Raw genomic sequence first — 25,741 nt, forward strand, 5'->3', positions numbered from 1 at the left:
CTTAGCATAGCGGCTATCACGGTTCAGAAAATACAACCCGGTAGACACACGGACAGCGGAGTCATTGGGTACCGATCCCTGAAAAATCAGACACATACGTCAGTGGATAACGTTCATATGTGACGGGGATACCTCAGGTAGGTGCCAGGCAACGTTCACTGCGCGATCCGAGAGACGTGCGCGCGGGTCGCATAGCGGCCGCCGACCGCCGCGACACCGGTAACTAGCCAATTAACATCCTCATCCCTCCGTGCCTGTCCGAGATCCTTCCAAGTATAAATATAGCTCGTCCAAGCTGTAAGATCCGCTCGGTAAATACCCATTCTACTCTGAGATGTAGTTTAAGTGCCCCGCTGATCAGACGTGCCACTGCCGGAACGAGATCTGTGCAATATGTCGTCGGTGGTATACTTCGACTGGCTGGACTATCTGGTGTTCGGGGCCATGTTGTTACTTTCAGCACTAATCGGCATTTACTTCGCTTGCTTTGCTAGCAAGAAACAAAATACCACGGCCGAGTACCTGATGGGAGGCAAAACTATGGGCATGTTCCCAATTTCTATGTCGCTGATAGCCAGGTAAAATAGTGTTTTTAAATAAGTTCACTAGTTTTATATTATACTGATTTATAGGTTATACTTGGAAGTTTTTTATTGCAGTTATGTATCCGGCATCTCCCTGTTGGGACTGCCTGCAGAAATGTACACATACGGAACACAGTTATGGGCTGTAGTGTTTTCAGAATGGGCAGTATCTGTTGCCATTGCTTTCATTTATCTGCCTGTTTTCTACAATCTTCAAATAACATCTACCTATGAGGTCAGTTATGTCGGGTACACATTACTAAATAATATATAAGAGAGAAATTCCAGTTTGGCAATATTAAAGCAATTTTACCATGCACGCAATTGCGTTTTTAATCAGTACATGATTTATGTAGATATTTAATACAATACAGTGTTTTTGTTATGAAGTATTTATGCGTGAAAATAAATAAACACTCAATGTAACTGCAGTTTCCAAGTCTCCTTTGTTTTCAGTACTTACGTCTGCGATTTTGCCACAACGTTAGGCTGCTGGGATCAATAATTTTCATTGTGAAAATGATGCTTTACATTCCAATAGTAATATATGTTCCGGCTCTGGCATTTAGTCAAGGTATCCATCAATTGTTTTATTTTTGGCAAAAAAAAGCAAATATAGTTTGTCAAAGAACTGTCCCATTTCAAACAGCCAGATAGAATCATACTATCTTTGTTTTACACTAGAGTACTAGCACCCAAAAGGAAAGGATGAGTAAACTATTTTTGTTCTTATTTATTGACAAATTGGTTTGACCAACTATAGTTGGGGATTAGCAACAGAGACTTCAAAAGTAAAAGCATACCTAGTTAGAATGCGCATTCCTATACACATGTGCCTATGTAAGGATTGTTTTTTTTTCAGTTACAGGAATCAATCTTCACTTAATTACACCGATCGTATGCATCGTTTGCATATTTTACACCACTGTAGTAAGTATACCGCACAATCTCACGTTCGATCCCTCTACAATGTCCTTTATTCAGCGGTAACAAGTCAATGCGAATATCATTCAAATTTACTGGTTTGTTCGTTCACATCGTTTAGTTTTCGCAGGCTTGCGCTAAAAACGAGCGAGTGCATGCAATCAATACGTTTTCACTGGAAAATACTCTCAGTAACAAAGAAGGGCGGGCGCTAGAAGCATAGGGTCGTCCTCGCATAGGTATCTTCCTGCTTGTAATAAAATAACTACGACTGTATATATATTACAAAAATGTAAGCATATTTTGTAGATATATATTTATTACATAAATAAAAATAAAATGTGGAATAAAAATAGCCTTTATTCCACCATAATTACATTTTTTTCCTTTGCATGCATAATTACATTTTTTTTTTCTTTTTTTTCTTTTTATTACATACATCCTATGTTATTTTAAATGAACTTTTATCATTTAAATCACCCTGTAGAGAAATGAGTAAGCTTAGAGTAGGTACTCACTCCAGACATAGATAAAACTCATTTATAATAAGTTTTAAGCAAGCTTTATGGAAACTTATATATGTAGTTTGAAACGTATTATTAATAACTTTTACCATACATACCTACCTCCCATCCTACTTACTATTAATAAGTAAGGATACCCATGTAGCTTACTTATTTCTCAATGTCTAAGAGCAGCGCAGTACATAGGTAACAAAGATATTAAATATATAATAGATAGGTCTGTGATTAAATACGAGTGCAAGTTCGTGGACGAAGACGCGGACAGCTAAATAGCATGTGATAAAACTGATAAATAAAATTGTTGCACGTTTTATAAGTAAGACCCATTTATTACTTATTGGATGATTTCAGGGGGGACTTAAAGCAGTCGTGTGGACGGACACCTTTCAAACGGTACTCATGTATTTTGGCGTCATATTCGTGTTGATATACGGAACATGGAGACTCGGCGGGGTGAAGAATGTCATTGCTATAAACGAGGAAGGGGATCGACTGGAGTTTTTCAAGTAACTAATATTATATTAGTACGTCTGCTGTTGCTGCTAACTTATCGATGAAAAACACTGATCCAGAAAGGCCGGTCTTTTAATATATCCTAAACATATCAATGTGATTACCTAATTCTGTTTGTGTGTGGAGCGGCCGCTCTAGGCGCCGGATGGCAAGGGGGCACAAAATTGGCAAATGAGAAAAAAAAAAGTTTTGAAAGACGCGAGTGTGGCGAGGGAGGGGGGGGGGGGGGAAATACGCTTGAAAACTTCAACGCAGGGCGCCAAAACCCGATTTCGCTCTACCCTGATCAAGGGCTCGGGCCGGCACTGGTAACAGTTATACTATTCACACAAAATAAAGCGATCACCTACCTAAACTTTTGTCAGAAAATCAAATCTTTACATGAACATTACCTTGTTTTAGTATGGATCCCGACCCAACTATAAGGCACACATTCTGGACAACGGTATTCGGCAATTTCTTCAGTTGGCTCGCCTCATGTTCTGTCAATCAGGCAATGATGCAGAGATGTCTGGCTTTATCGTCATTGAAAAGGGCGCGAATGTAAGTTACCTTTAAAAATTCAACACATGTTCGATACTCGAACTTTGTGCATTTTTAATCAGTTAGAAGGAGTTAGGTAATGAAGAGAAGAAGATTAGGATGCCTGTCTACAAAAATATTCGACAAATTCTCTACTGTATATTATGAATTATCTCAGATGATATTTTCGGACTCGAGCACTAATCTGTTAAACAAAAGCCTTTGTTTCTTTTAAGAGCGGTCTTCAGCACGTGTCAAAGTAACCATGTCGTTTAAAAAGCAACTATCGTGATAGTATTAAGGTTCAAATTTATGTGACAGCTCATTCTGAGAACAATCAGGGTGGTCTTTTCTTTGGAGATAACAAAACATGTTATCTCCAAATGTGTAATAAATAATATCATAATATTTACTTATATACATAACTAGCATGTAATATTAATAGCGAATATTTATAACACTAAACATAAATAATAAAGATACACATACAGTAAATATAAATAAATAAATACAATATATATAAATATAAATACATAAATAAATATATAATAAACATTCACTTTCACTATAGTAATTGGAGATAACAAAACATGTTATCTCCAAATGGGTTGTTTCATGAATTTGAACCATATAAATAAAATGATAAATTTGCTTTTTAAACGGGTTTGTTCCCGTTACTTAAGTAGGGTCTATTAGCAGTAAACAGGTGTAAGCACTGCATAAAGGAAACAATACCTTTTGTTTCATAGACTAGGGCCCGAGCCCGAAAAAATCATCTCAGATAATTCATACTACATATAACTAAATAGCTTCAGTCTCTTGTATTAATTATTTTAATCGATACTGAAATGGAGTATAGGTAAATTGTGTATAATGAGTTTAAAAATACATCCTGAACCGTTACAATCCTTCGTGGTCAACGGGAGACTGTATTTTATATTCAACCCGATATGTTTCAATGGTTTTCTTTCACGAGTACCTCGCGGTAACCGATGAAAATATAATCTATCCGTATTTTCGTGCAGAACTATATTCATAATGGCCGCTGGTATCTACATGATTGTGAGCCTCTGTTGTTACACCGGGCTAGTGATTTACGCCACGTTCGCGAGCTGCGACCCGCTGCAGACCGGCGCGATCAGGAAGAGCGACCAGCTGCTCCCATACTTCGTGATGCAGCTCACTGGAACAATACCGGCGCTGCCAGGAATTTTTATGAGTGGGGTATTTAGCGCAGCTTTAAGGTATGTATTTTTTTTACTATTTTTACTACATACCGGAAACCTTTAGCTATATGTAGTACTACGACCTTACCCTAGGTAACGGTATGTTAAAATTTTGATGTTGTTATGATACGACCTTGACCTTGACGACGAAATAATGTTTAAATTTTAATGCTATCCCTGTAAAGATAAAAAGCCTTTGCAAGTATTTATTATTATTGTAATTATATTTTAGTTCAATGTCAACTGGATTAAACTCACTCTGCGGTGTAATTTTTGAGGATCTTATCAGACCCACCTACAACAAGCCAATATCAGAAAAAACTGCAAGCTTCATCATGAAAATCATCGTTGTAGTAATTGGTAAAAAACTATTTCACTATTTTTGAAGATTGTAGAAGAAAATTATAAGAAACAAAATAAACGGTGTTTAATTATTTGACAGGTGCCATTTGTGTCGTGCTCGTGTTTTTGGTAGAACACATGGGTGCTTTGATTCAGGCTGGTAAGAGCTTGGCTGGAATCACTGCAGGCAGTCTACTGGGACTGTTTTCTATGGGTCTGTTTTTACCCTGGACTAACTCAACGGTACGATACCTTTTAATGTTAAATTATCATTAGTCGCCAGGTCAGGTGTGTTTCACTCCGCGATTTCGTCGCTTTGCTACAGGTAGCTAAAAGTACATCCGTTCGGCCCCAATTTTGGGGAAAGCCATAAGCCGCACGTGGCGCTGTCGCCACCTAGCGGCCATATCTGTACTGATCGTAACAGACGCGTTTTGTTAGAGAGTGAGTCTTCTGTACTTAGTACTATTATTTATACTGTGGCCAGGTCTGAATTCCCTCATTTCTCAATTATTTGAACGTTACAGGGGGCCCTTGCAGGTGGGCTAGTCTCTACTATGTTTGTCGGTTGGATGTCCATCGGCACGCAGGCCGCGATGATTAGAGGAGACATCGTGTTTCCAACAAAGCCCGTGTCGGTCGCTGGGTGCGAGGCAAACGTCACACTGCCGATATCACCTGTATCGATGGCGCACACCGTGGAATTTGACCGGTAGATACCCACTTTAACTTACCTCGTATTCTAGGAGCATTTTGTAACAGTAGGTGGCGAAATGGCGATAAATAATAACACGACCGAAGGGAGTGTTTTAAATTGACACGAGTTTTAAAGTAGGTACATACATATGACCCTTAAAATTTTCGACATAGTCATGTAATGTGCTAATTATCGCACTAGTGCGGTAAAGTAGCACCATATGTATGTACTGTAAGTAAACAAATTGATGAACTTAGTGTGTCACTGAACTTATTGTTGCCAACAGGTCGGGGACATTCTTCCTGTACAGATTGAGCTATTTATACTACACGTTCGTTGGGATGATTGTCTGCGTAATGGTGGGCGTCGTGGTATCATATTTCACGCAACCAAATGATCCGGCGATGGCAAGTGTCTTCAGACGTTTATCCTATTTAGTTAATGCAAGTGTAGCATCCAGAAATATAAGTTTAGATTTTGACTATTTAAGGACTAGGACTGAAGTAGAGTAGGGGAATGCGAACAAAGGCATACAAAAAATATTTCAGTTCCAAATGACACAAATATAAATCGATTCTCAAAGATATTGCCTATGCTATCCTAGGAAACCAGAGCTTAAGAATAATGTCCACCCATGGTTACTTAAGAGGGCGTAAAGCCAATAAATTAAAAAGTAACAAAAGATATGGCGTACCGCGCCAAACTTGCGACGGAAGATATGGCTATCGTGCAAGTTTTTACCATTTATCTCGTACTACTCTCAAAGTATGATACGAGGGGCGACTGAAAAGTTCGCAGCCGAAAAATGAAAGAGAATATTAAAGTAATATTTCAGCCTCCCCTCGTAGGTATGCAGGGTATACAACGATATACAATTTTTTGAAAAGAAATGAAAAGTAGACATGTCTTCCTGATTTATTTTTATCGAGCCAACCCTTTAAAGTTTTGATTGGAGTCTGTTCTTTCCGGGTGTTTTTTTCTTCATGGTATTTCCCGTTGATTAAAATGTGTAAAAATTAAATATAAGATTTTTCCTTTCTTATAAGTGTTGCTACGAGTATCATTAGGTTATTTTGATGTTATAAATAATTAGGTATGTTATCATTAGGGAATGAATTGTTTCCCCGTTGTAGGTTCACCGGGACCTCCTGACGCCGCTCGTCCACCGCTGGCTGCCGCCGCAGCACCCGTGCTGCCGGCGGCCGCGCCTCACGCAGCACGACATCGAACTCAACGCCCGAGAGATGTCTCACCTGCGTGCACACGCTTTTCCGGTGAGTTCTTCTGGAATTCTTATAGAGGCTGTGCGGAAAGAGAAGAGTCGTGGAATGTATTGAGCCCCATACATTCCATGACTCTTCTCTTTCCGCATTTCTATACTTAATTGCTAGTATTGACAGGTATTATTTATCCTTATATCCTAAAATAAATGGATCTTGTCTTATTTTATAAAATAGTACTTTAAAGGGGCCCACTGATTACCAGTCCGCCGGACCGGACGATATCGGCCTGTCAGTTAGAACAAAAAGTTGACAGCTCCAAACAACTGACAGGCCGATACCGTCCGGCGGACTGGTAATCAGTGGGCCCCTTTATTCTGATCAAGGACTCGTAATATTGGAAGAGCAGTTGATAAATATCATCAAATTAAAAGCTTTTTAAATAATGTATTGTATTTTATTGAAGATATTTGTTACAGAAGGCGACTGATGTTCGAGATCCGGGGTTTTTCTCCAACAACAACTCGGACCCAGCTAGGTTACGCCCTTCTTAACTCATACTTACTTAGATTCATTTAAGTATATTAGTAATATGTAATGTAGTAATAAGATTCATTGTACCGTACCTACTGTATGTAAGTAAAATTTAACATTCCATGTTTATTTATTATTGGCGTACCTATGTTTCTTGAGCATCTAACAGATCAATTTGTTACTTACCTAATTATTTCCGCGAATTGTGGAGAGTCAGTTATATGTACCGCCAATTTAATCCTTCAACATCTAGATTTCCCATTAAACAACATGTTTTATTTACATATTACCCGCAACAATCTAATCAGGGTGCGTAGCCAACATGCCTATCGTGTTTTATGCCCCGTAGCGAACGAAACGCTCTGTCCCACTAATATGGAAAAGTGATAGAGACACAAAGCGTTTCGTTGTCTTAGCGCAAACGATTGTCCCCTAGGCACCCAGAAATTTTATCCGGCTAAAAATGAAAGAAAGAGGATAAATGTGATAAATGTGATAAGTTGTAACAATATAACTTGTGATATCCATTAGTATTTATATCATACAAATTTTAGGAATTAAACTTATTAATTCAGTTGCGCTCACAGAAATAGCTAGTTTAAGTATGTAAGTTTTAAATTGCGTAACTTATATCGCGGTAGACCCGTTTGTGTAATTAAATATGTGTACAAAACGCGAGAGTTTAAAGTGTTATAACTTAACGCGACGTTAAATTAATGAAATTTAAATTTTACCCTAGTTATCCTAATGTTAAAGCTGTTTGCAAAGTAACACAAAAGAAAAAAAATAGGACGCCGGGTAGGTGTCCCATTTATGTTACTCGTATAAGCAATTTTCTGCAGCTTGTAACCCACAGTTACCATAGCGGAGAATTCCGAAAAATAGTCAATTGCAGCACTAACATTTTGAACAGAGAGTCTTCTGCCATGATTTATGAAAAATAAATAGTCAAGAAACGTATACCTCCTTTTTTCACGCTTCCCAGATATAAATAATAGTAGTTGCTTTCGGAAGATCTGAAGACTATTGCAACACCGCATATTAGTTAACTAACCATGATGCTAGCTAATTATCTCCTAGCACAAGGGTAAGTTAACTAGACGGGGTCGCAACTGGTACTGAAGAGGCACGACTGACGAGTATCGCTGCAGGCAACTAGGCCGCTGCTGCTATTTCCACGCGAACATTGCATTAAATACCTAACTACTACTCGTAGCACTTACTTCCTTTACCTGTCACATCGCTCAATAATCTTCAATCGATATCAAACCGCAGCCCAGGTTAATAATAAAATTTCCACGTATTCGATACACATGACAATAAAACAATGCTGTAAAATGATAAACTATATATTTAGTTACTCTAAAACTGTTATAATTACGTCGCATAATTATTTACAACATCTTGCTTGCCAAGGTTTATTAAATAAAGTGCATTATTATATTAAACTTAGTGATTTATAAGTAACACGAAACTAATTCGCCAGTAACGAATTAAGTTAATGAGATTCGATAATGTTGAAGAATATTATCATAATGTCTTGTGTTAGTCAAACTATTTCGATTGATTGAGATTCTGATTTAAGATATTTATTTACTTAGTTGATATAATGCAGAAACTTGCAACAATTAACACTAATTTCTTGTAGCAATAATATTCATCATAGGCAAATCTTAATTCGTAATTCACAATTCTCAAGGAGAATGTTGGAATGAGTCTATCTAGGCAATTAAAATATTTGCACTTAGCAATAAAAATGATGACCCGGCGATTTGACTTCTCGAGTGTTTAGCGAAAGAACTCCCGTAGTCGGTCGGCACGCATGATATGTTACTTAGAATAGTACAGTACAACACACTTGTTAATTATCGTTCGGTTCGGATTCCGACACTGGTCTAGGACTTGAGTTCCGCTCTCCTGCAGGTCCGCACGTTGACCGGGAAGAAGACATTCAGCTCGATGAGAGTGGCCAACACAAGGAACATGGCGTACATGGCCAGACAGGCGCGCCCCACCGCCGCGTCGAGCTTAAACTTGTTGAACCAAAACGTCAAGTACAGCATCAGCAGCGTTGAAAGCAATGATATGGCAGAGTACTCCAGCCCCATTGAGTTAATTTTTACCTGGTAACAATAGCCAATTTTAAGATACATATTTTCTGATAATCAAAGAAATAACAAAGAAATCGCTTCGCAATACTAGAATTGACGCTGACGCATAGCTACTTTCGCACAGACAATATTTAAATAAATTCAAATAATCGCTTTTAAATTGACTTTCGCCTTAGCAAAAATATTTTAAAATTCTGACCAGATAGAGTCCAGGTTCGGCAGGTGTGAGCGACGCCTTAATGAGCCACGGAAGCCCCAGGCACAGAAGGATGTCGAACGTGTTCGAACCAATCGAATTGCTGATCCCCATTGAACCGTGACCTGCGTAAATTAGATCTTCGTTGTATTGTATAGTACAATTAATGGTAGCAATTTCGTAACAGCGTTGGTATACGAATGATATATTATGAGTTATTCGAAAGACTTATAGTTTCTAGTTTTACTTTCTGTCCCAGAAATGATTTAAGATCATTTAAGGGTAAAAGTTAGTACATACTGCAGCACTAATAGGGTTGAGGAGGCGGACGAGAAGCAGCTAATATATTACAATATTATTGCTTACATACCTATCTATTATGTTTAGGTATTTGAAAAACTTAACTATCATCAAAAAGGTATACGTCCTATGGCTCCTATTCGTGGTGTACCTAACTGTTATGCAGTATTAAAATTTAAAGTATTTAACACCTAATAAATCACATACATATTAACATAAACATTATTAATTGAAGTAGATACACCCCTTATGTTTTTTACTTTTTAGAATGAATTTTCTGAACAAAATGCAGAAAGTAATAGATAATAATATTAATCGACCGAGCGTTAGCGAAGTTCTCCTTTTCAGCTTGAACAAAAATGCTTTCGTATGTCCGGATCCGGTAGTTCTTTCATAATTTTTTTATTCGGTAGACTGAAATGACAGTTAATAGTATGAACATGAAATGTCATTTCATACTATTAACTGTCATTTCAGTCTACCGAATAAAAAAATAGACTTTAGGTCCGGTAGTTTTAATTGTGCCAGTTTTATCCTTCAGTGTGCAATTGCGCATTTAGGGATAAACGATTCGCTAAATTCAGATAAATTTACTAAATTCAGATAATGGACTTTTATAATGGACATTCATTAAATGACGAAACAAATGCAGTAATGTTGCCTGTACAATTGGATGTACGTAGGTACAAGTTGGAGCTAAGTAGTTAGCTCTTCGAAGTTTTTAACACACCATATTAAGTAGATTGTTAACCAATGGAATAAAAGGCGCCCATTATACTTTAGCGCTCGAAGCAAGTGAGAGTTAAAACATTCTACTTTTCATCTCGAATACAAGGATAGTATTTTACAAAACATGAATGATTATATATTGTTTTCAGAATTTGTTGAGAGTACATTCAATAAACAATATAGGTAAAGGGATAGTTGTTTATGGAATCGAGGGTTAAATATTAGAATAGAAATTATACAAAAAACCCATTTAGAACCGAATTTTCATTGCTTATCGTATTATCAGTAAAAATGAAGAAAAAAACGTAGGTACTTGGGAAGTAAAACTTCCTAGGGCCGAAACGTATTATCACTCACGTTACATAGATAAACAATGACTCCCTTACAGAGCTTGGGAAATGAAAAATCATTAATTACCTTGCTTAGCGACAATAACACTCGACACGGCCTCAGGCACTGAGGTCCCAGCAGCGAGGAACGTTATACCCATCACGGAATCAGGTATCATTAATGTATCCCCTAAATATTAATAAAAAAAACGTAATTATTTTACATTATGTCCATATTTACGTTAAATAAAATAGCATATTATGAATGAAATGAATGAAATGAATGAAATGAATGAAATGAATGAAATGAATGAAATGAATGAAATGAATGAAATGAATGAAATGAATGAAATGAATGAAATGAATGAAATGAATGAAATGACTGAAATGACTGAAATGACTGAAATGACTGAAATGAACGGAATGAACGGAATGAACGGAATGAACGGAATGAACGGAATGAACGGAATGAACGGAATGAACGGAATGAACGGAATGAACGGAATGAACGGAATGAACGGAATGAACGGAATGAACGGAATGAACGGAATGAACGGAATGAACGGAATGAACGGAATGAACGGAATGAACGGAATGAACGGAATGAACGGAATGAACGGAATGAACGGAATGAACGGAATGAACGGAATGAACGGAATGAACGGAATGAACGGAATGAACGGAAAGAACGGAATGAACGGAATGAACGGAATGAATGGAATGAATGGAATGAATGGAATGAATGGAATGAATGGAATGAATGGAATGAATGAAATGAATGAAATCGTTTATTTATATTATGTGCGAAGTTGGTGTTGGGAGAAATACATAAGCGTTTTCTCATACAACGAATAAAAGTTGTTCTCTTTTTGTGCTTATTTATTTTTACGCGAACAACGGAATATACCAAATATTAATCAAAAAGTGAAGTTTCAAACTTTTGCTGTGGAGTATAACACAAAACTGTGTGTTTCCAAATTAAAGCTAATAAAAAGAGGTCTTTATTATTCCATTCAAAATCATTCGTTTAAAGTCCAGCTATCATGAAGAAGCAACTCAAGCTTTACGTGCTGGCGGCGATAAGAGCCTAAATAACTTTTAAATACAAGATGACGAACTATACCCTCTCACATATTAAGTTTGACAATTTTGACATACGCACCTACTATAGTTATCATCCAAGCGACTACGTAGGACAGTGATCCAATCCAAACGATACACATAATGAACGTTAAAGGAAACCAATTTTTGAAACGTGGCTTTTCACAATCTGGAATTGTGAATAAAAACACCAAGTAGATCGGCCACGTGACGAACCATGTTGTCTGAAAGGATAAAGAGCCTTTAATCTTAACGTCCTGACACAATACTATTCATCATAATCCTGTTGGGCCAATGATATATGATAATAAGTTTCGAATATTTACATTTTGGCTGTCTTAATCAGTAACATTATAATTATTATGAATAATTGCAGCGAATGTGCTATGGACAAATGTATTCCAAGTACTAAATTGAGAACTGTAACTTGTAATTACCTGCGTAAACCAGCTCCTTTTGAATGGGAATTTCCATAAAGAGTGTTCATATTCATCAGAGACGGATTTTGCTGTATCCGGGGGCACGTGGTGCGGGCTATCATCCGCGTAAGCAATATCATCACTTGCTTTCTCAATCTCTACGCTGATTACTTTATTCTGTTCATCAACTTCTAGTGGGTTTCCACTCTCTTTATCGTTATTGTAAAGTGGTATTATTGTTTTGACATTCCCATTGTGCTGGCAGTGCTCAGGTGATTCAATTTTGGTCGAACTTGCCGTTTTGGAATCTTTTATTTCTAAAAATGAACAAATATGTTCAATAACCCGCTTACTCTTGGTAATAACATTTCCTAACAGTCCAAATTACTTTTTATTTCATATCATTCAATTATTTCCTATATTCGTTTACAGCTTACAACAATTACATTGAATATATATAATTACATTTTCAAGAATATGCCAGCAAACCTAAACCGATATTATATTTGATGACGTCTGATTTTATTCTTATAATTATTAAAATATTAAAATATTACCTATAATATTATCGGACTTTTCATCAGTTTTATTCATAAAATTCTTCAAACACTTCCAGCTACCTGGAATAATAACATTATCGCAATGTAAATAAATACAGATGAATGTACCTATTTATATTTCAAATGCAATCGTATACGAGAGGGTAACTTTGTAACGTACTTGACTTTGAATAGCACTTTATCATAAATACAACTAAGATTCACGCTATCTGTTGGCCTCACCTTTAGCAAAGTTCTGTATGGATTTGTCGTAATACATAATACAGATGTAGACTCCATACAAGAGAACGAGGAGGAAGGCCTCGTACCAGAGGACGTACTCGTCGTGCATGATGCAAATGAGGATGGACACCGTGATGCCGTACGCGAGGCAGTCTCTCGTCAGCGGCCACCAGTCGAGAGGCACAACCTGCAATTCAATTATGTAGCCTTTCAAATACGGTTACTCCATGCGTCGAAAAAAAAGGCAATTTGCTGGGCCCTATTACGAAGAACGAAAGTACGGAATACGGGGAATACCTGTAGTGTGTTCTCGCTTTATCAATATCAGCAAACAAAAGTCATATTGTATGTATAAAGTAAGGCAATGAAAATAATAACAGATTACAATTTTAACTTTGGGCAAAATCTCAGTAAACGTAATTATTATTGCACTAGTATATAGAAATACATTTCTCGCTACAGTGGTGAACAATATACTTATTATTATAAATATAGTTCATTAAAATAAATGCAAAAACCAGTTTTCTACTTTCGGAGTCAAGAAGGAAAGGCATTTTCAGCGCATGTCAAATAAGTCTTCCTTACTCGATGGGTGCGATTCCAAAAAATCCAAAGTCATGCGACTTGACATAACAAGTACCTACATTATGCTAGACGTGCTGTATAATTTTACTGTTCGAATTTATACGGAGAATGCAATTTAACTGGAGCTGGCCGAAGAACGCATATTTCGCAGTTACTGACGACCACACTGTCACCATAAAGGTTAAACTGTGAATAATCAGACCATTCCAGCCCCGATGCCGCAGCAGGCGGCGACGGCGAGGATGTTGAAGACGGCGGAGCCGACGATGGTGCCGACGCCGATGTCGCCCTCCGTGATGAAGGTGCCGATCACGTTGACGAACAGCTCCGGCGCCGACGTGGCCGCCGCCATGAACGTAGCGCCCGCCACGTCGTTGCTCATGTTTAGTGCTGAAAAACAACAACGCCAGAGATTATTTTCGATTATAGAGACAGTATTCCATAGGTAACAAAAATTATAGCTACCCCTTTTGGCCTGACAAAATTCGGAGCGTACCGTACGACAATTATTAAAATATTATTTCGTTATCAATATTTTTATTTCATCTCCGCTACATGTGAGAATAAAAAGAAAACCGACTTCATTAGGGGTAAAATAATAGGGGCATTTCACGTGAAGCGGACAGGGTAAAATGGTTGAGGTTTCCGATTTCGATTATATTCGAGTATGTTACACATGTATGAATTCTCGACACAACCACAAAATATTTGTACAATTGGAAGCCTATTTCATAAATTATGGGTCTTAGAAGATTTGACTTAAGGCGAGATTTACACTTTTTTAAATGCCACGACTCAGTTAGAGGAAGTATAGTGAACCAAACTAACTGCTACATTTAATTAACCCTTAAATTGCCTTTATTACCTCATATTTAGATTTCGTTAAAATATTTTTTTTTTTTACTTTTTTACTAAGTTCGCTTTTTTTAATTTTTGCTTGTTATTTTGAAAGCCTATATTAGTCGGAAATCACCCAAATAATAAGACATAGCCATTAATAACAGTATTTAAAATGTATGTGAAACGAAAATGTGTAGTCGTAACTATGGACGGAGTGATGCTACTATGGGGCTGACGCCGCACTTTGGTATTGTTATTCGTATAGCTCCTAAACTACTTTGCAGCTCACTATAAAATTTTGTGTAGAGTATAAACATAATATAAGCTTTCAAAATAATAAGCAAAAAAAAATTTTTTTAATGCTAAATTTTGTTAAAAAAGTAAAAAATATATATTTTACATTTTTTTCAATAAAAAAAAGTTATAAACGAAATCGAAATATGAGGTAATAAAGGCAATTTAAGGGTTAATTAAATGTAGCAGTTAGTTTGGTTCACTATACTTCCTCTGAGTCGTCGCATTTAAAGAAATGTAAATCTCGCCTTAAGTCACCCTTCTAAGACCCATAATTTATGAAATAGGCTTCCAATTGTAAAAATATTTTATAGTTGTGTCCAGAGCTCATACATGTGTAACATACTCGAATATTACCGAAATCGGAAACCTCAACCATTTTACCCTGTCCGCTTCACGTGAAATGCCCCAATATGCCCCCCCAATATATATCATAAAAATAAATTCTAATATAAATAGGTACCTACAATCTCGATTCATATTTTTTGATAGGTTTATTGACATTTGTATAAATTACTTTTTAATTTAGTGTAAGTTATGTAATTTTAATTTTATTTTGGTATGGTTAATTTGGCATTAAAGAATGAATTGAATATATTTTGAATCAATGTAGCCAAATTTGTAACGAGAATAACCATAATACGATACTGACCGTGACATATCCTGCCGACAGCAGGCACGAAGAACTTTTCGCAAACGACCGCGAGCGCGATGAAAAGGTACAGCGATATGAGGATGTGTATGACGACGGCGCCGTGTTGCCGCTGCGACTCCGTGAACAGCTCGGCGGGGAAGTCATCGATAGCCGGCGGCGTGCAGTTGCGCCCCTGGAGGTACCCGTCTATAAAACATTAGGTAGTACGTTAGAGTAGACAATATCGGTGTTTTATAAATATAGGCTGTAAATATCGTCAAGCGCATACTTGTTTTTATTAAATTTCTGCACTGCGCGACATAAATGTACAGTAAGCTGCAGAGATAACTGACCCTTCCTGCAAACATGTTTCTATATAAGGGGAGTCAGTTATTTCTGCAGTTTCTGCAGCTTACCTACTGTATAGTTGACGAAATATAATTTGCACCGATTGGTCATCAACATCATAAAAATGTATCTTAACGAATACAAAAGGTCAAACAAAAGAGGTGTGAAGATCTTTGCCGCACGCCGCATGGAAACAAAGGTAATTTGAAATAGAGGCGGTTTGTGAAAGTAAACTTTGTAGCCACACACTCCACAGTAAATTAACTGCCATCTTTCGACACATGATTAAAACTTTTAGAACGCCATTTGACTTTGATATTTCACTGATATTGTGTTAAATTTGTTAAATATCAAAAAGTAGCGCCATCTTTTCGAGCGATGGACTTCCTTGGGCTCATTCTATTCAGAATCGTCCGCATTCTCCATCCTACCATAAAAAGAATTACCCAAAATGTCCGTTCTATTACCTACGTCACGTTAAAGTGAAAAACTTTTTCACTTGTATGTGCATGACGTGGTGGAAACAAAAATTTACATAACACATTTTTAGGACATTTTTTAGAAAAAAAAATACTTATAAAAATTCGGATCTGTGAGAATCGGGTTTGCAATACATTTTTTGAAAACGCTCAGATACAAAATTTATTTTGAATATTTATTTTTTAAATTACCTATCGTTGATACTCACATAGGTACGAGTATTTATCCGAAAACCGTATCGTTTGAATCCTTTACCTGTAGGTACTTAAATGTAATTATGTACTTCTATAAAACAATGGTTACATTTAACAAAACTTACTGTGAGTTAACACTTGTTGGTTACGGTTCTTGACTAAGCAACGTCACACTTATTAGTAACTGGAATGGATGTAAGTACTTGACCCGAGATCGTCAACTGATTGACTTTATCAAATAGAATCATAAATTACTTTATTTCATACACATCGCAAATTAACTGTTTTTATTTCTATGACCTACTTATAGACATATAGATGTATTATTATATTTATTATAATAATGTAACATTCGAAATCTACTGACATTTTTAATAACTACACCTTGTGGAAATAAAATTAAGTGGTAATTTTCTATACACAAATTTACCACTTGATTAATCAATTAATACTGATTAATTGATTAGGCAGCAAATATAATGTTTTGACATTGAGATCTGCTGGAGGCAAGTACGCACTTTAACAGACTGACAGTCTTAAAGATACAATGAACAGTAGTAGCATGTGTACGGACAATTCATGTTGCTCATAGTCGAGTTTACCATCAATAACACTTCCTGCTGTTAAGAACCGACTCCAGCGAAGAGCAAACGAGCCAATCGTGGACAAATTGTCTCAAATTACCACTGCACTATCCTGCTTAACCGAATTAACTGATTTTAGGATTCTTCGTGCGAGTCCTTATTTCCACGAGGTAAATACCTTTTATCTCATTTAACACAGTCAATGTAGGTTGTAATTGTAATAGGCAGTAGGTATGTACGGTCAGCCTCAAAAACAGTGTTAGGTACGATCAAACTGATATACTTCCCTAACTTCAGTGACAATACAATAATATTTAATAAAGAGCCCGTTAACGATTTTAGAGCCAAAATGTAAAATTGATAGATTTCGTCGTTGAAATTATACTCCTTTTGTTGCGTAATATCTAAATAACAACGTATTGGTTTCTATTAGCACGTCTTCTCATCTTGCCTTTTAATAATCAGGTCCCAAGCGTGCGTCACCGGCAATATATAAAGAGAAAGTGCAGTTTTTAAAAATTAATCAAAAAATTATAGTGGTACAATTATACAAAATGATGTATAAGAACAGTTTCAGGAAATGATATAGATTGTTTAAGTATCAAAATAACGTTGAAATTAAGTCGATTTTCACGAATAATTGTCACTATTTTGAAGTATTTTCTGGTGAAAATTGATTTCGTCTAACTTTCATTTACTCTTGTTCAATATCATATAACAAAAATGTAGTCTATTAAAGGTGAAGTACAGGATATACTGTGTAATACAAAATTATAATTTTTAGCAGTCCAAACTTTACGAAATTTATAAATAAAAGATCGACAAAATCAGTACTTTACGCGCGTTAACCTAAACGCCCATCAGAAAAAAAATCATTACTAATTTAGTGAGTCTGTTTTCAAAAAAATAATCTGTAAAAGTGCAAGATAAGAAGACGTGTGCTAATAGATATCAGTACTTTTTATTTCTATTACGTAACAAAAGGTGTACAATTTCATTGACTAAATCTATCAATTTTACGTTTTTGCGACTAAAATCGATACGGGCCTCTTCATGTTAAAGTCGGAAGGCAGTCATAGGAACTTTAACACCTAGCTACGATAAAGACAACCATAATTATCGTGTTGGCTCTTTAGAATGTCTCGCTTGAGGATTTATTGACAAATGTAATGTGCAAGTTACGGCAAATTGGCAATAGAAGAGTAATACATATTATACATACATATTTGACATATTGTAATTAACAACATAATATTTATGTATAATGGCTTCGTACATGCTACGGTCACTAGTAATAATGTATTAAATTGTATATTGGCTTCCAAGGCGCGGTCCGTGGCGTGCTTGAAACACGGTGTTTACGGGGAATGGGGATTGTATTTTAAGTTGTTTAATATTAAATCTGAGGGATAGTAATGCAATAATTTAGTTTGCAAATTAATTCAACTCTTATACCTAACGGGTTGGATGACTTACCTACTTAAAAGATTCCATAAAATTATTTTGCAACTTTATCTAGAACGAATAAAACAGTTTATAATAAGTAGTATTCAGAATTAGGTAACTTAATTTAACGGAAATAACGGAATGGCGGTAAAGTTGCTGTTTAACCGCTCGTGCTAATATTGATACACGAGCAAGCAAATTCCAAAACTGAACCACGAGCGTAGCGAGTGGATCGAAAAATTTAATCTTGAGCGTTGCGAGGGTTTCATTGCACGAGGGTTAAACAAATTTTGCTCCCGAGTGAAACACAACATTTTTCACCACACCAACCCGAAGAAAATATAAACTGTAAGATATCGAACAATATCAAATCCAAATGAACGTCAATAAATATTTATCATTCAAAATCATCATTTTAAATATCAATTCTACCTGCTTACACCACACCAGCTGGGGCTCTCTTGACTGTTCAAAAAGTGATAAGAAAGTTTTATCCACATGCGGTGAAATAAGTACCTAATCAGATTTTGAGTTGTTTCCTTATATGACTTAAAAATTATGTTTTGAATGATAAATATTTAATAACATTCATTTCGAATGCATGAATGAATTAGTATTTTCCTTGCGTAGGTGTGGAAAATTTTGTGTTCACTCGGGTACAACATTTTTTAACCCTCATGCCTTAAACCCTCGCAACGTTCAAGATTCCACTGTTCGAACCACTCGACGCTACGCTGGTGGTTACATTTTTGAATCTTCCTGTTGCTCGGTTATCAATATCAGCACGAGAGGTTAACTGGTGCAACTTCTTTAGGTGACGGTTTCATATTAATTGACCGAAGCGTAGCGAAGGTCTACGTTTTGACTCGGGCATTTTGCTTTTGTAGGTATGTCCGGATGTTCTCCTATACAGGTCGCAATTCTTAACCGATTCTCGTGAAATTTTGTGACCGAATTCTATGACTAAATTTTTTTTTGTCAATCCGGTTTTTGGAAATTTTCCAAAATGGCGGAGTCGTGATAGCTCCCGCCTAAACAAATAGTCGTATCGGTATCATAAGAGTTTTTTCTTTTGAGATATGTTTATAGATTAAATGGCCAAAAATTCAGAAAATTTGTATCGCTGACTTTGGCGGTATTTAGATATTTACTTGAGAATGAGTAGCTAAATTTCGTCAGCTTTAGTAAGAACTATAACATAATTATATATATACCTATATATTCTCAACGGTCAAAAGTAGGTACTTACTCTTAATTCTAAGCAAATAAACTAGTGGCTCTGTGAGCCACCTCACACCTCCTTGGTGTAGACCTCGCGAGCAAAGCTTAAAACTGAATAAATGTATGGCTCCGTTGTTTAGAAGAATTTAGAGAATCTAATTTGACAATAAAAACTTAACTATCGAACAAATTTCGGGAATTGGTTTAGAAATGCGACCTGTAGAGTAGAACAGATGGACATACGAAACAATTTTTGGCTAACAGGCCAATTCAAACGTACACTGATATCAGAAAGACATCTGACTGATGTCATTTAGTTATCGTGCATTTCGCTCGTTCTTGTCCGTACATGTATTGGTGCAACCGAAACGCACGATGACTACTAAATAACATGATAAAAATATCATTTCGATGTCAGTGTACGGTCGGTGCCCCAACTTAAGTATCCACGTCGCCATAGTAAAAGTATAGAATTAGAACAAGAAAAGTCTGCAGAGATTTTGACAGCACACGCACGCGCGCATGGTCCCTATAGGGGGCGTGCGTGAACTACAGGGGGCAGTATAGGAGCAGTCAGATTTCAATAAATGTATACATGTATTTTTGTTTATGTACTCAGTGAGAATAAAGTTTATGTATGGATAAATGATTTTAAATTTATTTTTAGAATGCCATATGACTTTGACCCATGTTCTTTCACTGATATGAGTAAAAATTGTTAAATATAAAATGGTGTCGCCATCTAGACGAGCATAGGCCAAAGGTATGGCGGCGTATGTTTTCTTTAAGGCGCAAAAAGCCATCATCTCTTGCAAAAATATTTATTAAAATATAGGTATAGTACATGTAATATAAACAAAAAATTATAAACTAAAATTAAAAACTAGGTACATAAAGCTACAAACAAAAATTAAACGAATACGCTTAACCCGCGCTTGATAAATAAAAAATACGATTTTTTTAATTTTTTCAAAATAAAAAAATAAATAAAAACAACTCTACGAAATATAAGTATTAAACAAATACAAAAAGTTATGCAGCTATACAAATACTGGGGATGGAACCAGAGACCTCCCGATGCAAAGAAAAAAAGCGAACGTTTGCAAAATACGCCATTATAGTTCTTACTAAAGCTGACGAAATTTAGCTACTCATTATCAAGTAAAAACTAAATATCTAAATACCGCCAAAACCAGCGATACAATTTTTCTGAATTTTTGGCCATTTAATCTATAAACATATTTCAAAAGAAAAAACTCTTATGATACCGATACGACTATTTGTTTAGGTGGGAGCTATCACGACTCCGCCATTTTGAAAAATTTCCAAAAACCGGATTGACAAAAAAAAATTATTTAGTCATAGAATTCGGTCACAAAATTTCACGAGAATCGGTTAAGAATTGCGACCTGTAGAGGAGAACATCCGGACATACAAAAGCAAAATGCCCGAGTCAAAACGTAGACCTTCGCTACGCTTCGGTCAATTAATTCATACTGTACATTGTACATGATTTTGAATATAAATCTCGAGCTGAGATACCTATACAGCCAAAGGGTAGAAACAAAGAAACTATTTAAGGGTTTCGTTTTCGACTTTTTGGCTACGGAACCCCTCAAACCGAAACTGCCTACTTATGTAGTAAGGACAATTCCATACGGAGCCAACATATGGCACCTACATATACATTGTTATGAACCCAATTTTATATTCGAACTTTAACCCTTTATAAGACATAAGAGTGTATGCAAAATTGAACCCTATCACATTGTATTAAAGTTCTAAATCATGTGGGGAAAATGTTGATATACATATGACATATTCATATCATTATTGAATTGAGATCAAAATAATACTCGCAGTGCATTTTGTTCCAAGCGCAGGCAAGCAAGATCAAGTCAATGTCAAATTAGGATATTATTTTCAAACCGAATGATTCCTCCTGTTTAGTCATTTACAAAGATTTTTTTATTGTATAAGATGTGTAATGTCTAAGGGAAAAACGTGCCCCCGAATTTGACAGCTGAAAAACATGGCGCTGTACGGCGTCATATGTTTTGCAGTCAATGGAATTGTCAAACTGACTTTTGACAACTTTTGGAGCAAACATAAACATAAATATCTGGGTGACCGAACTTCGCTCGGATAACATATAAAAACTCGAAAATGCGCGTTTTCCCAGAGATAAGACCTAGCTAGATCGATTTTTCGCCCCCGAAAACCCCCATATAGCAAATTTCATCGAAATCGTTAGAGCCGTTTCCGAGATCCCCGAAATATATATATAAATAAATAAATAAATATATAAATAAACAAGAATTGCTCGTTTAAAGGTATAAGATAGATAGATTAGATAAAAATAGCCCCGTGCGGTACAGTCAGCAGCCGAAGTTGCTAAGCGGGCCAGGTGTTCAAAATGATCTTGACGCGACTTTATTGTTAAAAGAATAAGAGCGTGTCAAGGTAATTTTAAACATTTCGCCCGCTTTTCAACTTCTGCTGCTGACTGCATCTTCAACTGTAAAGGGGCCCACTGATTAACAGTCCGCCGGACGGTATCGGCCTGTCAGTTGTTCGGAACTGTCAAATTTTTGTTCTAATTGACAGGCCGATACCGTCCGGCGGACTGTTAATCAGTGGGCCCCTTAAAAGGTGGCTAAGCTCCTAGTCCTACCAAGAACAAATAAATTGATGTTCAGGAAACTAGCGGAAGTTGGCATTAAGACCGCGTAAGGCATAATTCGATTGGATGCTCTTTATATTGCTTACACTTCAACTAATGCTCGATCGAGTCAGCATCCTTAGAACCTTGTCATTTTAAATTGAAACGTCACCTCAGTGAATGCCATTGGAGGACACTATAATGTGCCGTTAGTGTCAGACCGTGAGTAGTGAACTGTCTTAATTTGATGTGAAGTTGTTGTAAAACAAACTGTTGTGAATAACAACGGGAAGAACGACTGATCATTAAAGGTATGACAGTATGTAGGTATTTTCAGTGCAATTTTGGTCTGGGTAAGTTTGTGAAATATGTTTCTAGTCAACTGCTTTATATGAGTATAGAGCAGTAGTGGGTGGTCTCCGTGGTCTTTAACGGTGCTACTGGCATGTAAATTCTGGATTTTGATGTTTGATCTTTCTAAATCTTGAGCAGGTCACGTGAGGACAGCGGAGCTCAGCATTGCGCGCTGACAGCCCTGAGGCGGCGATGGCCAATTGACAATTTGCGCGAGTACCGACCGGATGAGGCTCCCCTTCTGACTTTAGGAGCGTCGGCCTAATCGCGCCAAATACATTTACCTTACTGAGACATTTACCACCTCAGACACGTCTTCGAGTTAAACTTAACAAACATAATTATGTTATATCTCGCTCTCCATCCATGCCCGAAATCCTTAATTCATTTTTATGTAAAATAATTGCTCCCGTTAGATATTTCCAGTGAAGAATTCTGTATATTTCTTGTATTGAAAACATATAATTAATAATTAATACGACCTATTTACCATAGCCCGGAAATTTGGATCTTGAAACCTAAATCGTAAAAGATAATATACTTAAACCGCAAATGTAAGTACGTTAAGGTATGCGGTAATTAACGTAACATAGGTCCCTATTTAAGAATGAAAAGTTATGAGAGTTTTTACAATAAAAATTCAATTTACCGCATGGAAATTCCGTTTAATTGTTTGTGATGTAATTGATATTGGGTCACGGTCGGCCCCAAGAACCACTAATGGAAGATATTAATGACTATTAGAGGTATAATTGGAGAAGTCAGTCATCATCGATAACTACTCGAAGCGAGCCTGGTCTAGAAATAGCGGCGGCGGCGGCGGCGGTCCCCGACGCGGCGGGGCAATTAGGAGCTGGAGCAGGACGCCAGGCTGCGGTCTGCTCGCGTGTCAGTGATTGGGAAAACAAGAACTGCTCCAAAGTAGGAAACAAGTAATCTAATCATAATCAACTTTATACAGTTAAGATGATGGATGGTCAACAAACGATGCTTCTGTTCAGTGTTTACCAATGCTGCAATGTTAACGCTTATTTTTTGGGCGCTCCTCTTTATCATCACAATAAATAAAGCAAGTACGCTGTTAAAAAAAGGTGCGCCGGTAGACCTACGGTAATGTGTTGATTTGGCTGCCACGCGATCGTCAGCGCTAATTCGTTTACAAAAAGGCCAACCCGCATGGCCGCATACGATAGTAGTTGCCCCACCCTTAGGTAGATACTTAAGATACCTACACCAGATCAAATTGCAAATAGATCTATTGCACATCTTTGTTATTATTAATAATCTTCTCGTAATAACAATATTTACTTCAATTCGCCAACTTCGTATTGGACAATGTAAACAAATAGGTCGCTTGAGATAGGTTGATTATAACGTTTACATTTATTTTTAAGGAACATCAACCTAGTCCGTAGTAGCGTGGCCCTTAGTTTTTTGTACTTACTATCATCAAAAGAGCATCAGTACCCTCGAATCCCCTACATACCAGCCGCAAAAGGCGACGGCGATTGCCCTCAGCAGGAGCCGGCAGGAGTCACGCACGAACCACTATATACACTTTCAATAACCGCCACTCGGACAGCAGGTGATATATGCTTCTCCAGCTTCATTTAAGTAATTCACTCCTCTGTAGTAAGTGCCCTAGCTATTCACGAGGAATTGGACGCACTTCCGACCTCCTTCCATATAACCTTGTATGCGAAGTAGAAGAACATATGACCGGCTGGTGCTAGCCACACAAGATGCCGTCGCTGTCGAAGTCACCCCTCGATGATAAGATAAGAGTCGTACCTCGATCGGAGGTATTCATGTTGACGTGGTGTGGAGCGCGGCGCAGGCGACCGAGGGCGTCGCCACTAGCGTCCGAATGCCGGCGCTCACGTTCGAACGGACATAATGGTCCCGCCGCCGGAGAGCTCGTCAAAAGAAGAATACGGGGGCCAATTATTTATTTCCATACAATACACGTACGTCGGCCGGCGTTCGGGCGCAGTCCGGGAGTGACTCCCTGCGCGAGCGTGAGCTGGACGCGCGGCTGTATCCGCAGCCACGCTGACACCACGCTCCTATCCGCTCTTCACACCACAAACTTACTCTCATTAACATTATAGTCGTGAATGAAACATGTATGTATTTAAAATTATTGTATTTTTATTTCGCGTCAAGATATTTCGTTACTCTTTATTCTAAAATCTAAAGCAGTCAGGAAACTCGAGCTAATTTAACACAATTAAGTCCGCCGGAGCAGTGATACCAATAATCCAGTAGGTCAAATGTCAATTTGATCGGCCCTTTTTCTTTGTTGTCGGGTCATGTCTTGTGTCGTGCTGACACGCACCTTTAAGTAGGTATTGGTATAATGATTAAACTCACTTATGACATATGAGAACAGGTACGATTTCGCACGCATGTAAAGGAATAGTTATTTGTGTGACGAGGGGGCAAAGTTGTTGTTCAATATTGATACCCGAGCAAGAGAAAGATTTCAAAATCGAACCATGAGCGTAGCGAGTTGTTCGAAAGTGGAATCTTTAGCGTTGCGAAGGATTTCAAGGCTTTCACCACACCAATGATTTGTAATGTTTTACAGTTAGTATTTTCGTCGCATTAGGATTGCCCAATGAATGCTGTTAAATATTGTAACATTCAAAATCATCACTTAAAAACCTTAATATAGCTGTGTCCTAGCGGTAAGAGCGTGCGATTTTCAATTCGGAGGTCACGGGTTCAAACCCAGGCATGAGTTACCCGAGCAAGAGAAAGATTTCAAAATTGAACCACGAGCGTAGCGAATTGTTCGAAAGTGGAATCTTTAGCGTTGCGAAGAGTTTCAAGGCAAATCTCACCACACCAACGCGATGAGAATACTAACTGTAAAACATTACAAATCTAATCCAAATGAATGCTGTTTAATATTGTAACATTCAAAATCATCACTTAAAAACCTTAATATAGCTGTGGCCCAGAGATGGGCAAAATTTATTCGAATGACGAATAACGAATAAGAATAACAAAATTTATCGCGAATGACGAATAAAAATGTCGG

General features: G+C 37.1%; 2 protein-coding genes across 2 annotated transcripts; one reads left to right on the plus strand and one right to left on the minus strand.

The window, feature by feature from the left end:
* The first annotated feature begins 219 nt into the window (after positions 1–219).
* Positions 220–7,157, plus strand: LOC134660855 (sodium-coupled monocarboxylate transporter 1-like). The gene is made up of 13 exons (XM_063516697.1): positions 220–578; positions 660–819; positions 1,041–1,158; positions 1,447–1,514; positions 2,384–2,538; positions 2,948–3,088; positions 4,093–4,311; positions 4,526–4,653; positions 4,736–4,878; positions 5,163–5,347; positions 5,619–5,739; positions 6,466–6,606; positions 7,032–7,157. The coding sequence occupies exons 1-13, from the start codon at positions 394–396 to the stop codon at positions 7,104–7,106; spliced, it is 1,839 nt and encodes a 612-aa protein (XP_063372767.1). The 5' UTR covers positions 220–393; the 3' UTR covers positions 7,107–7,157.
* A 1,262-nt stretch (positions 7,158–8,419) lies between these two features.
* On the minus strand, positions 8,420–24,702 carry LOC134661484 (sodium/potassium/calcium exchanger 3). Its single transcript, XM_063517592.1, has 10 exons — positions 24,487–24,702; positions 15,425–15,613; positions 13,841–14,028; positions 13,054–13,240; positions 12,829–12,891; positions 12,290–12,588; positions 11,914–12,076; positions 10,840–10,941; positions 9,397–9,518; positions 8,420–9,209 (listed from the first exon to the last, which is right to left on the minus strand). The coding sequence occupies exons 1-10, from the start codon at positions 24,503–24,505 to the stop codon at positions 8,982–8,984; spliced, it is 1,560 nt and encodes a 519-aa protein (XP_063373662.1). The 5' UTR covers positions 24,506–24,702; the 3' UTR covers positions 8,420–8,981.
* Positions 24,703–25,741: the final 1,039 nt, after the last annotated feature.

This window comes from Cydia amplana, chromosome Z (assembly GCF_948474715.1).
Source record: "Cydia amplana chromosome Z, ilCydAmpl1.1, whole genome shotgun sequence".
Classification (NCBI taxonomy): Eukaryota; Metazoa; Arthropoda; class Insecta; order Lepidoptera; family Tortricidae; genus Cydia; species Cydia amplana.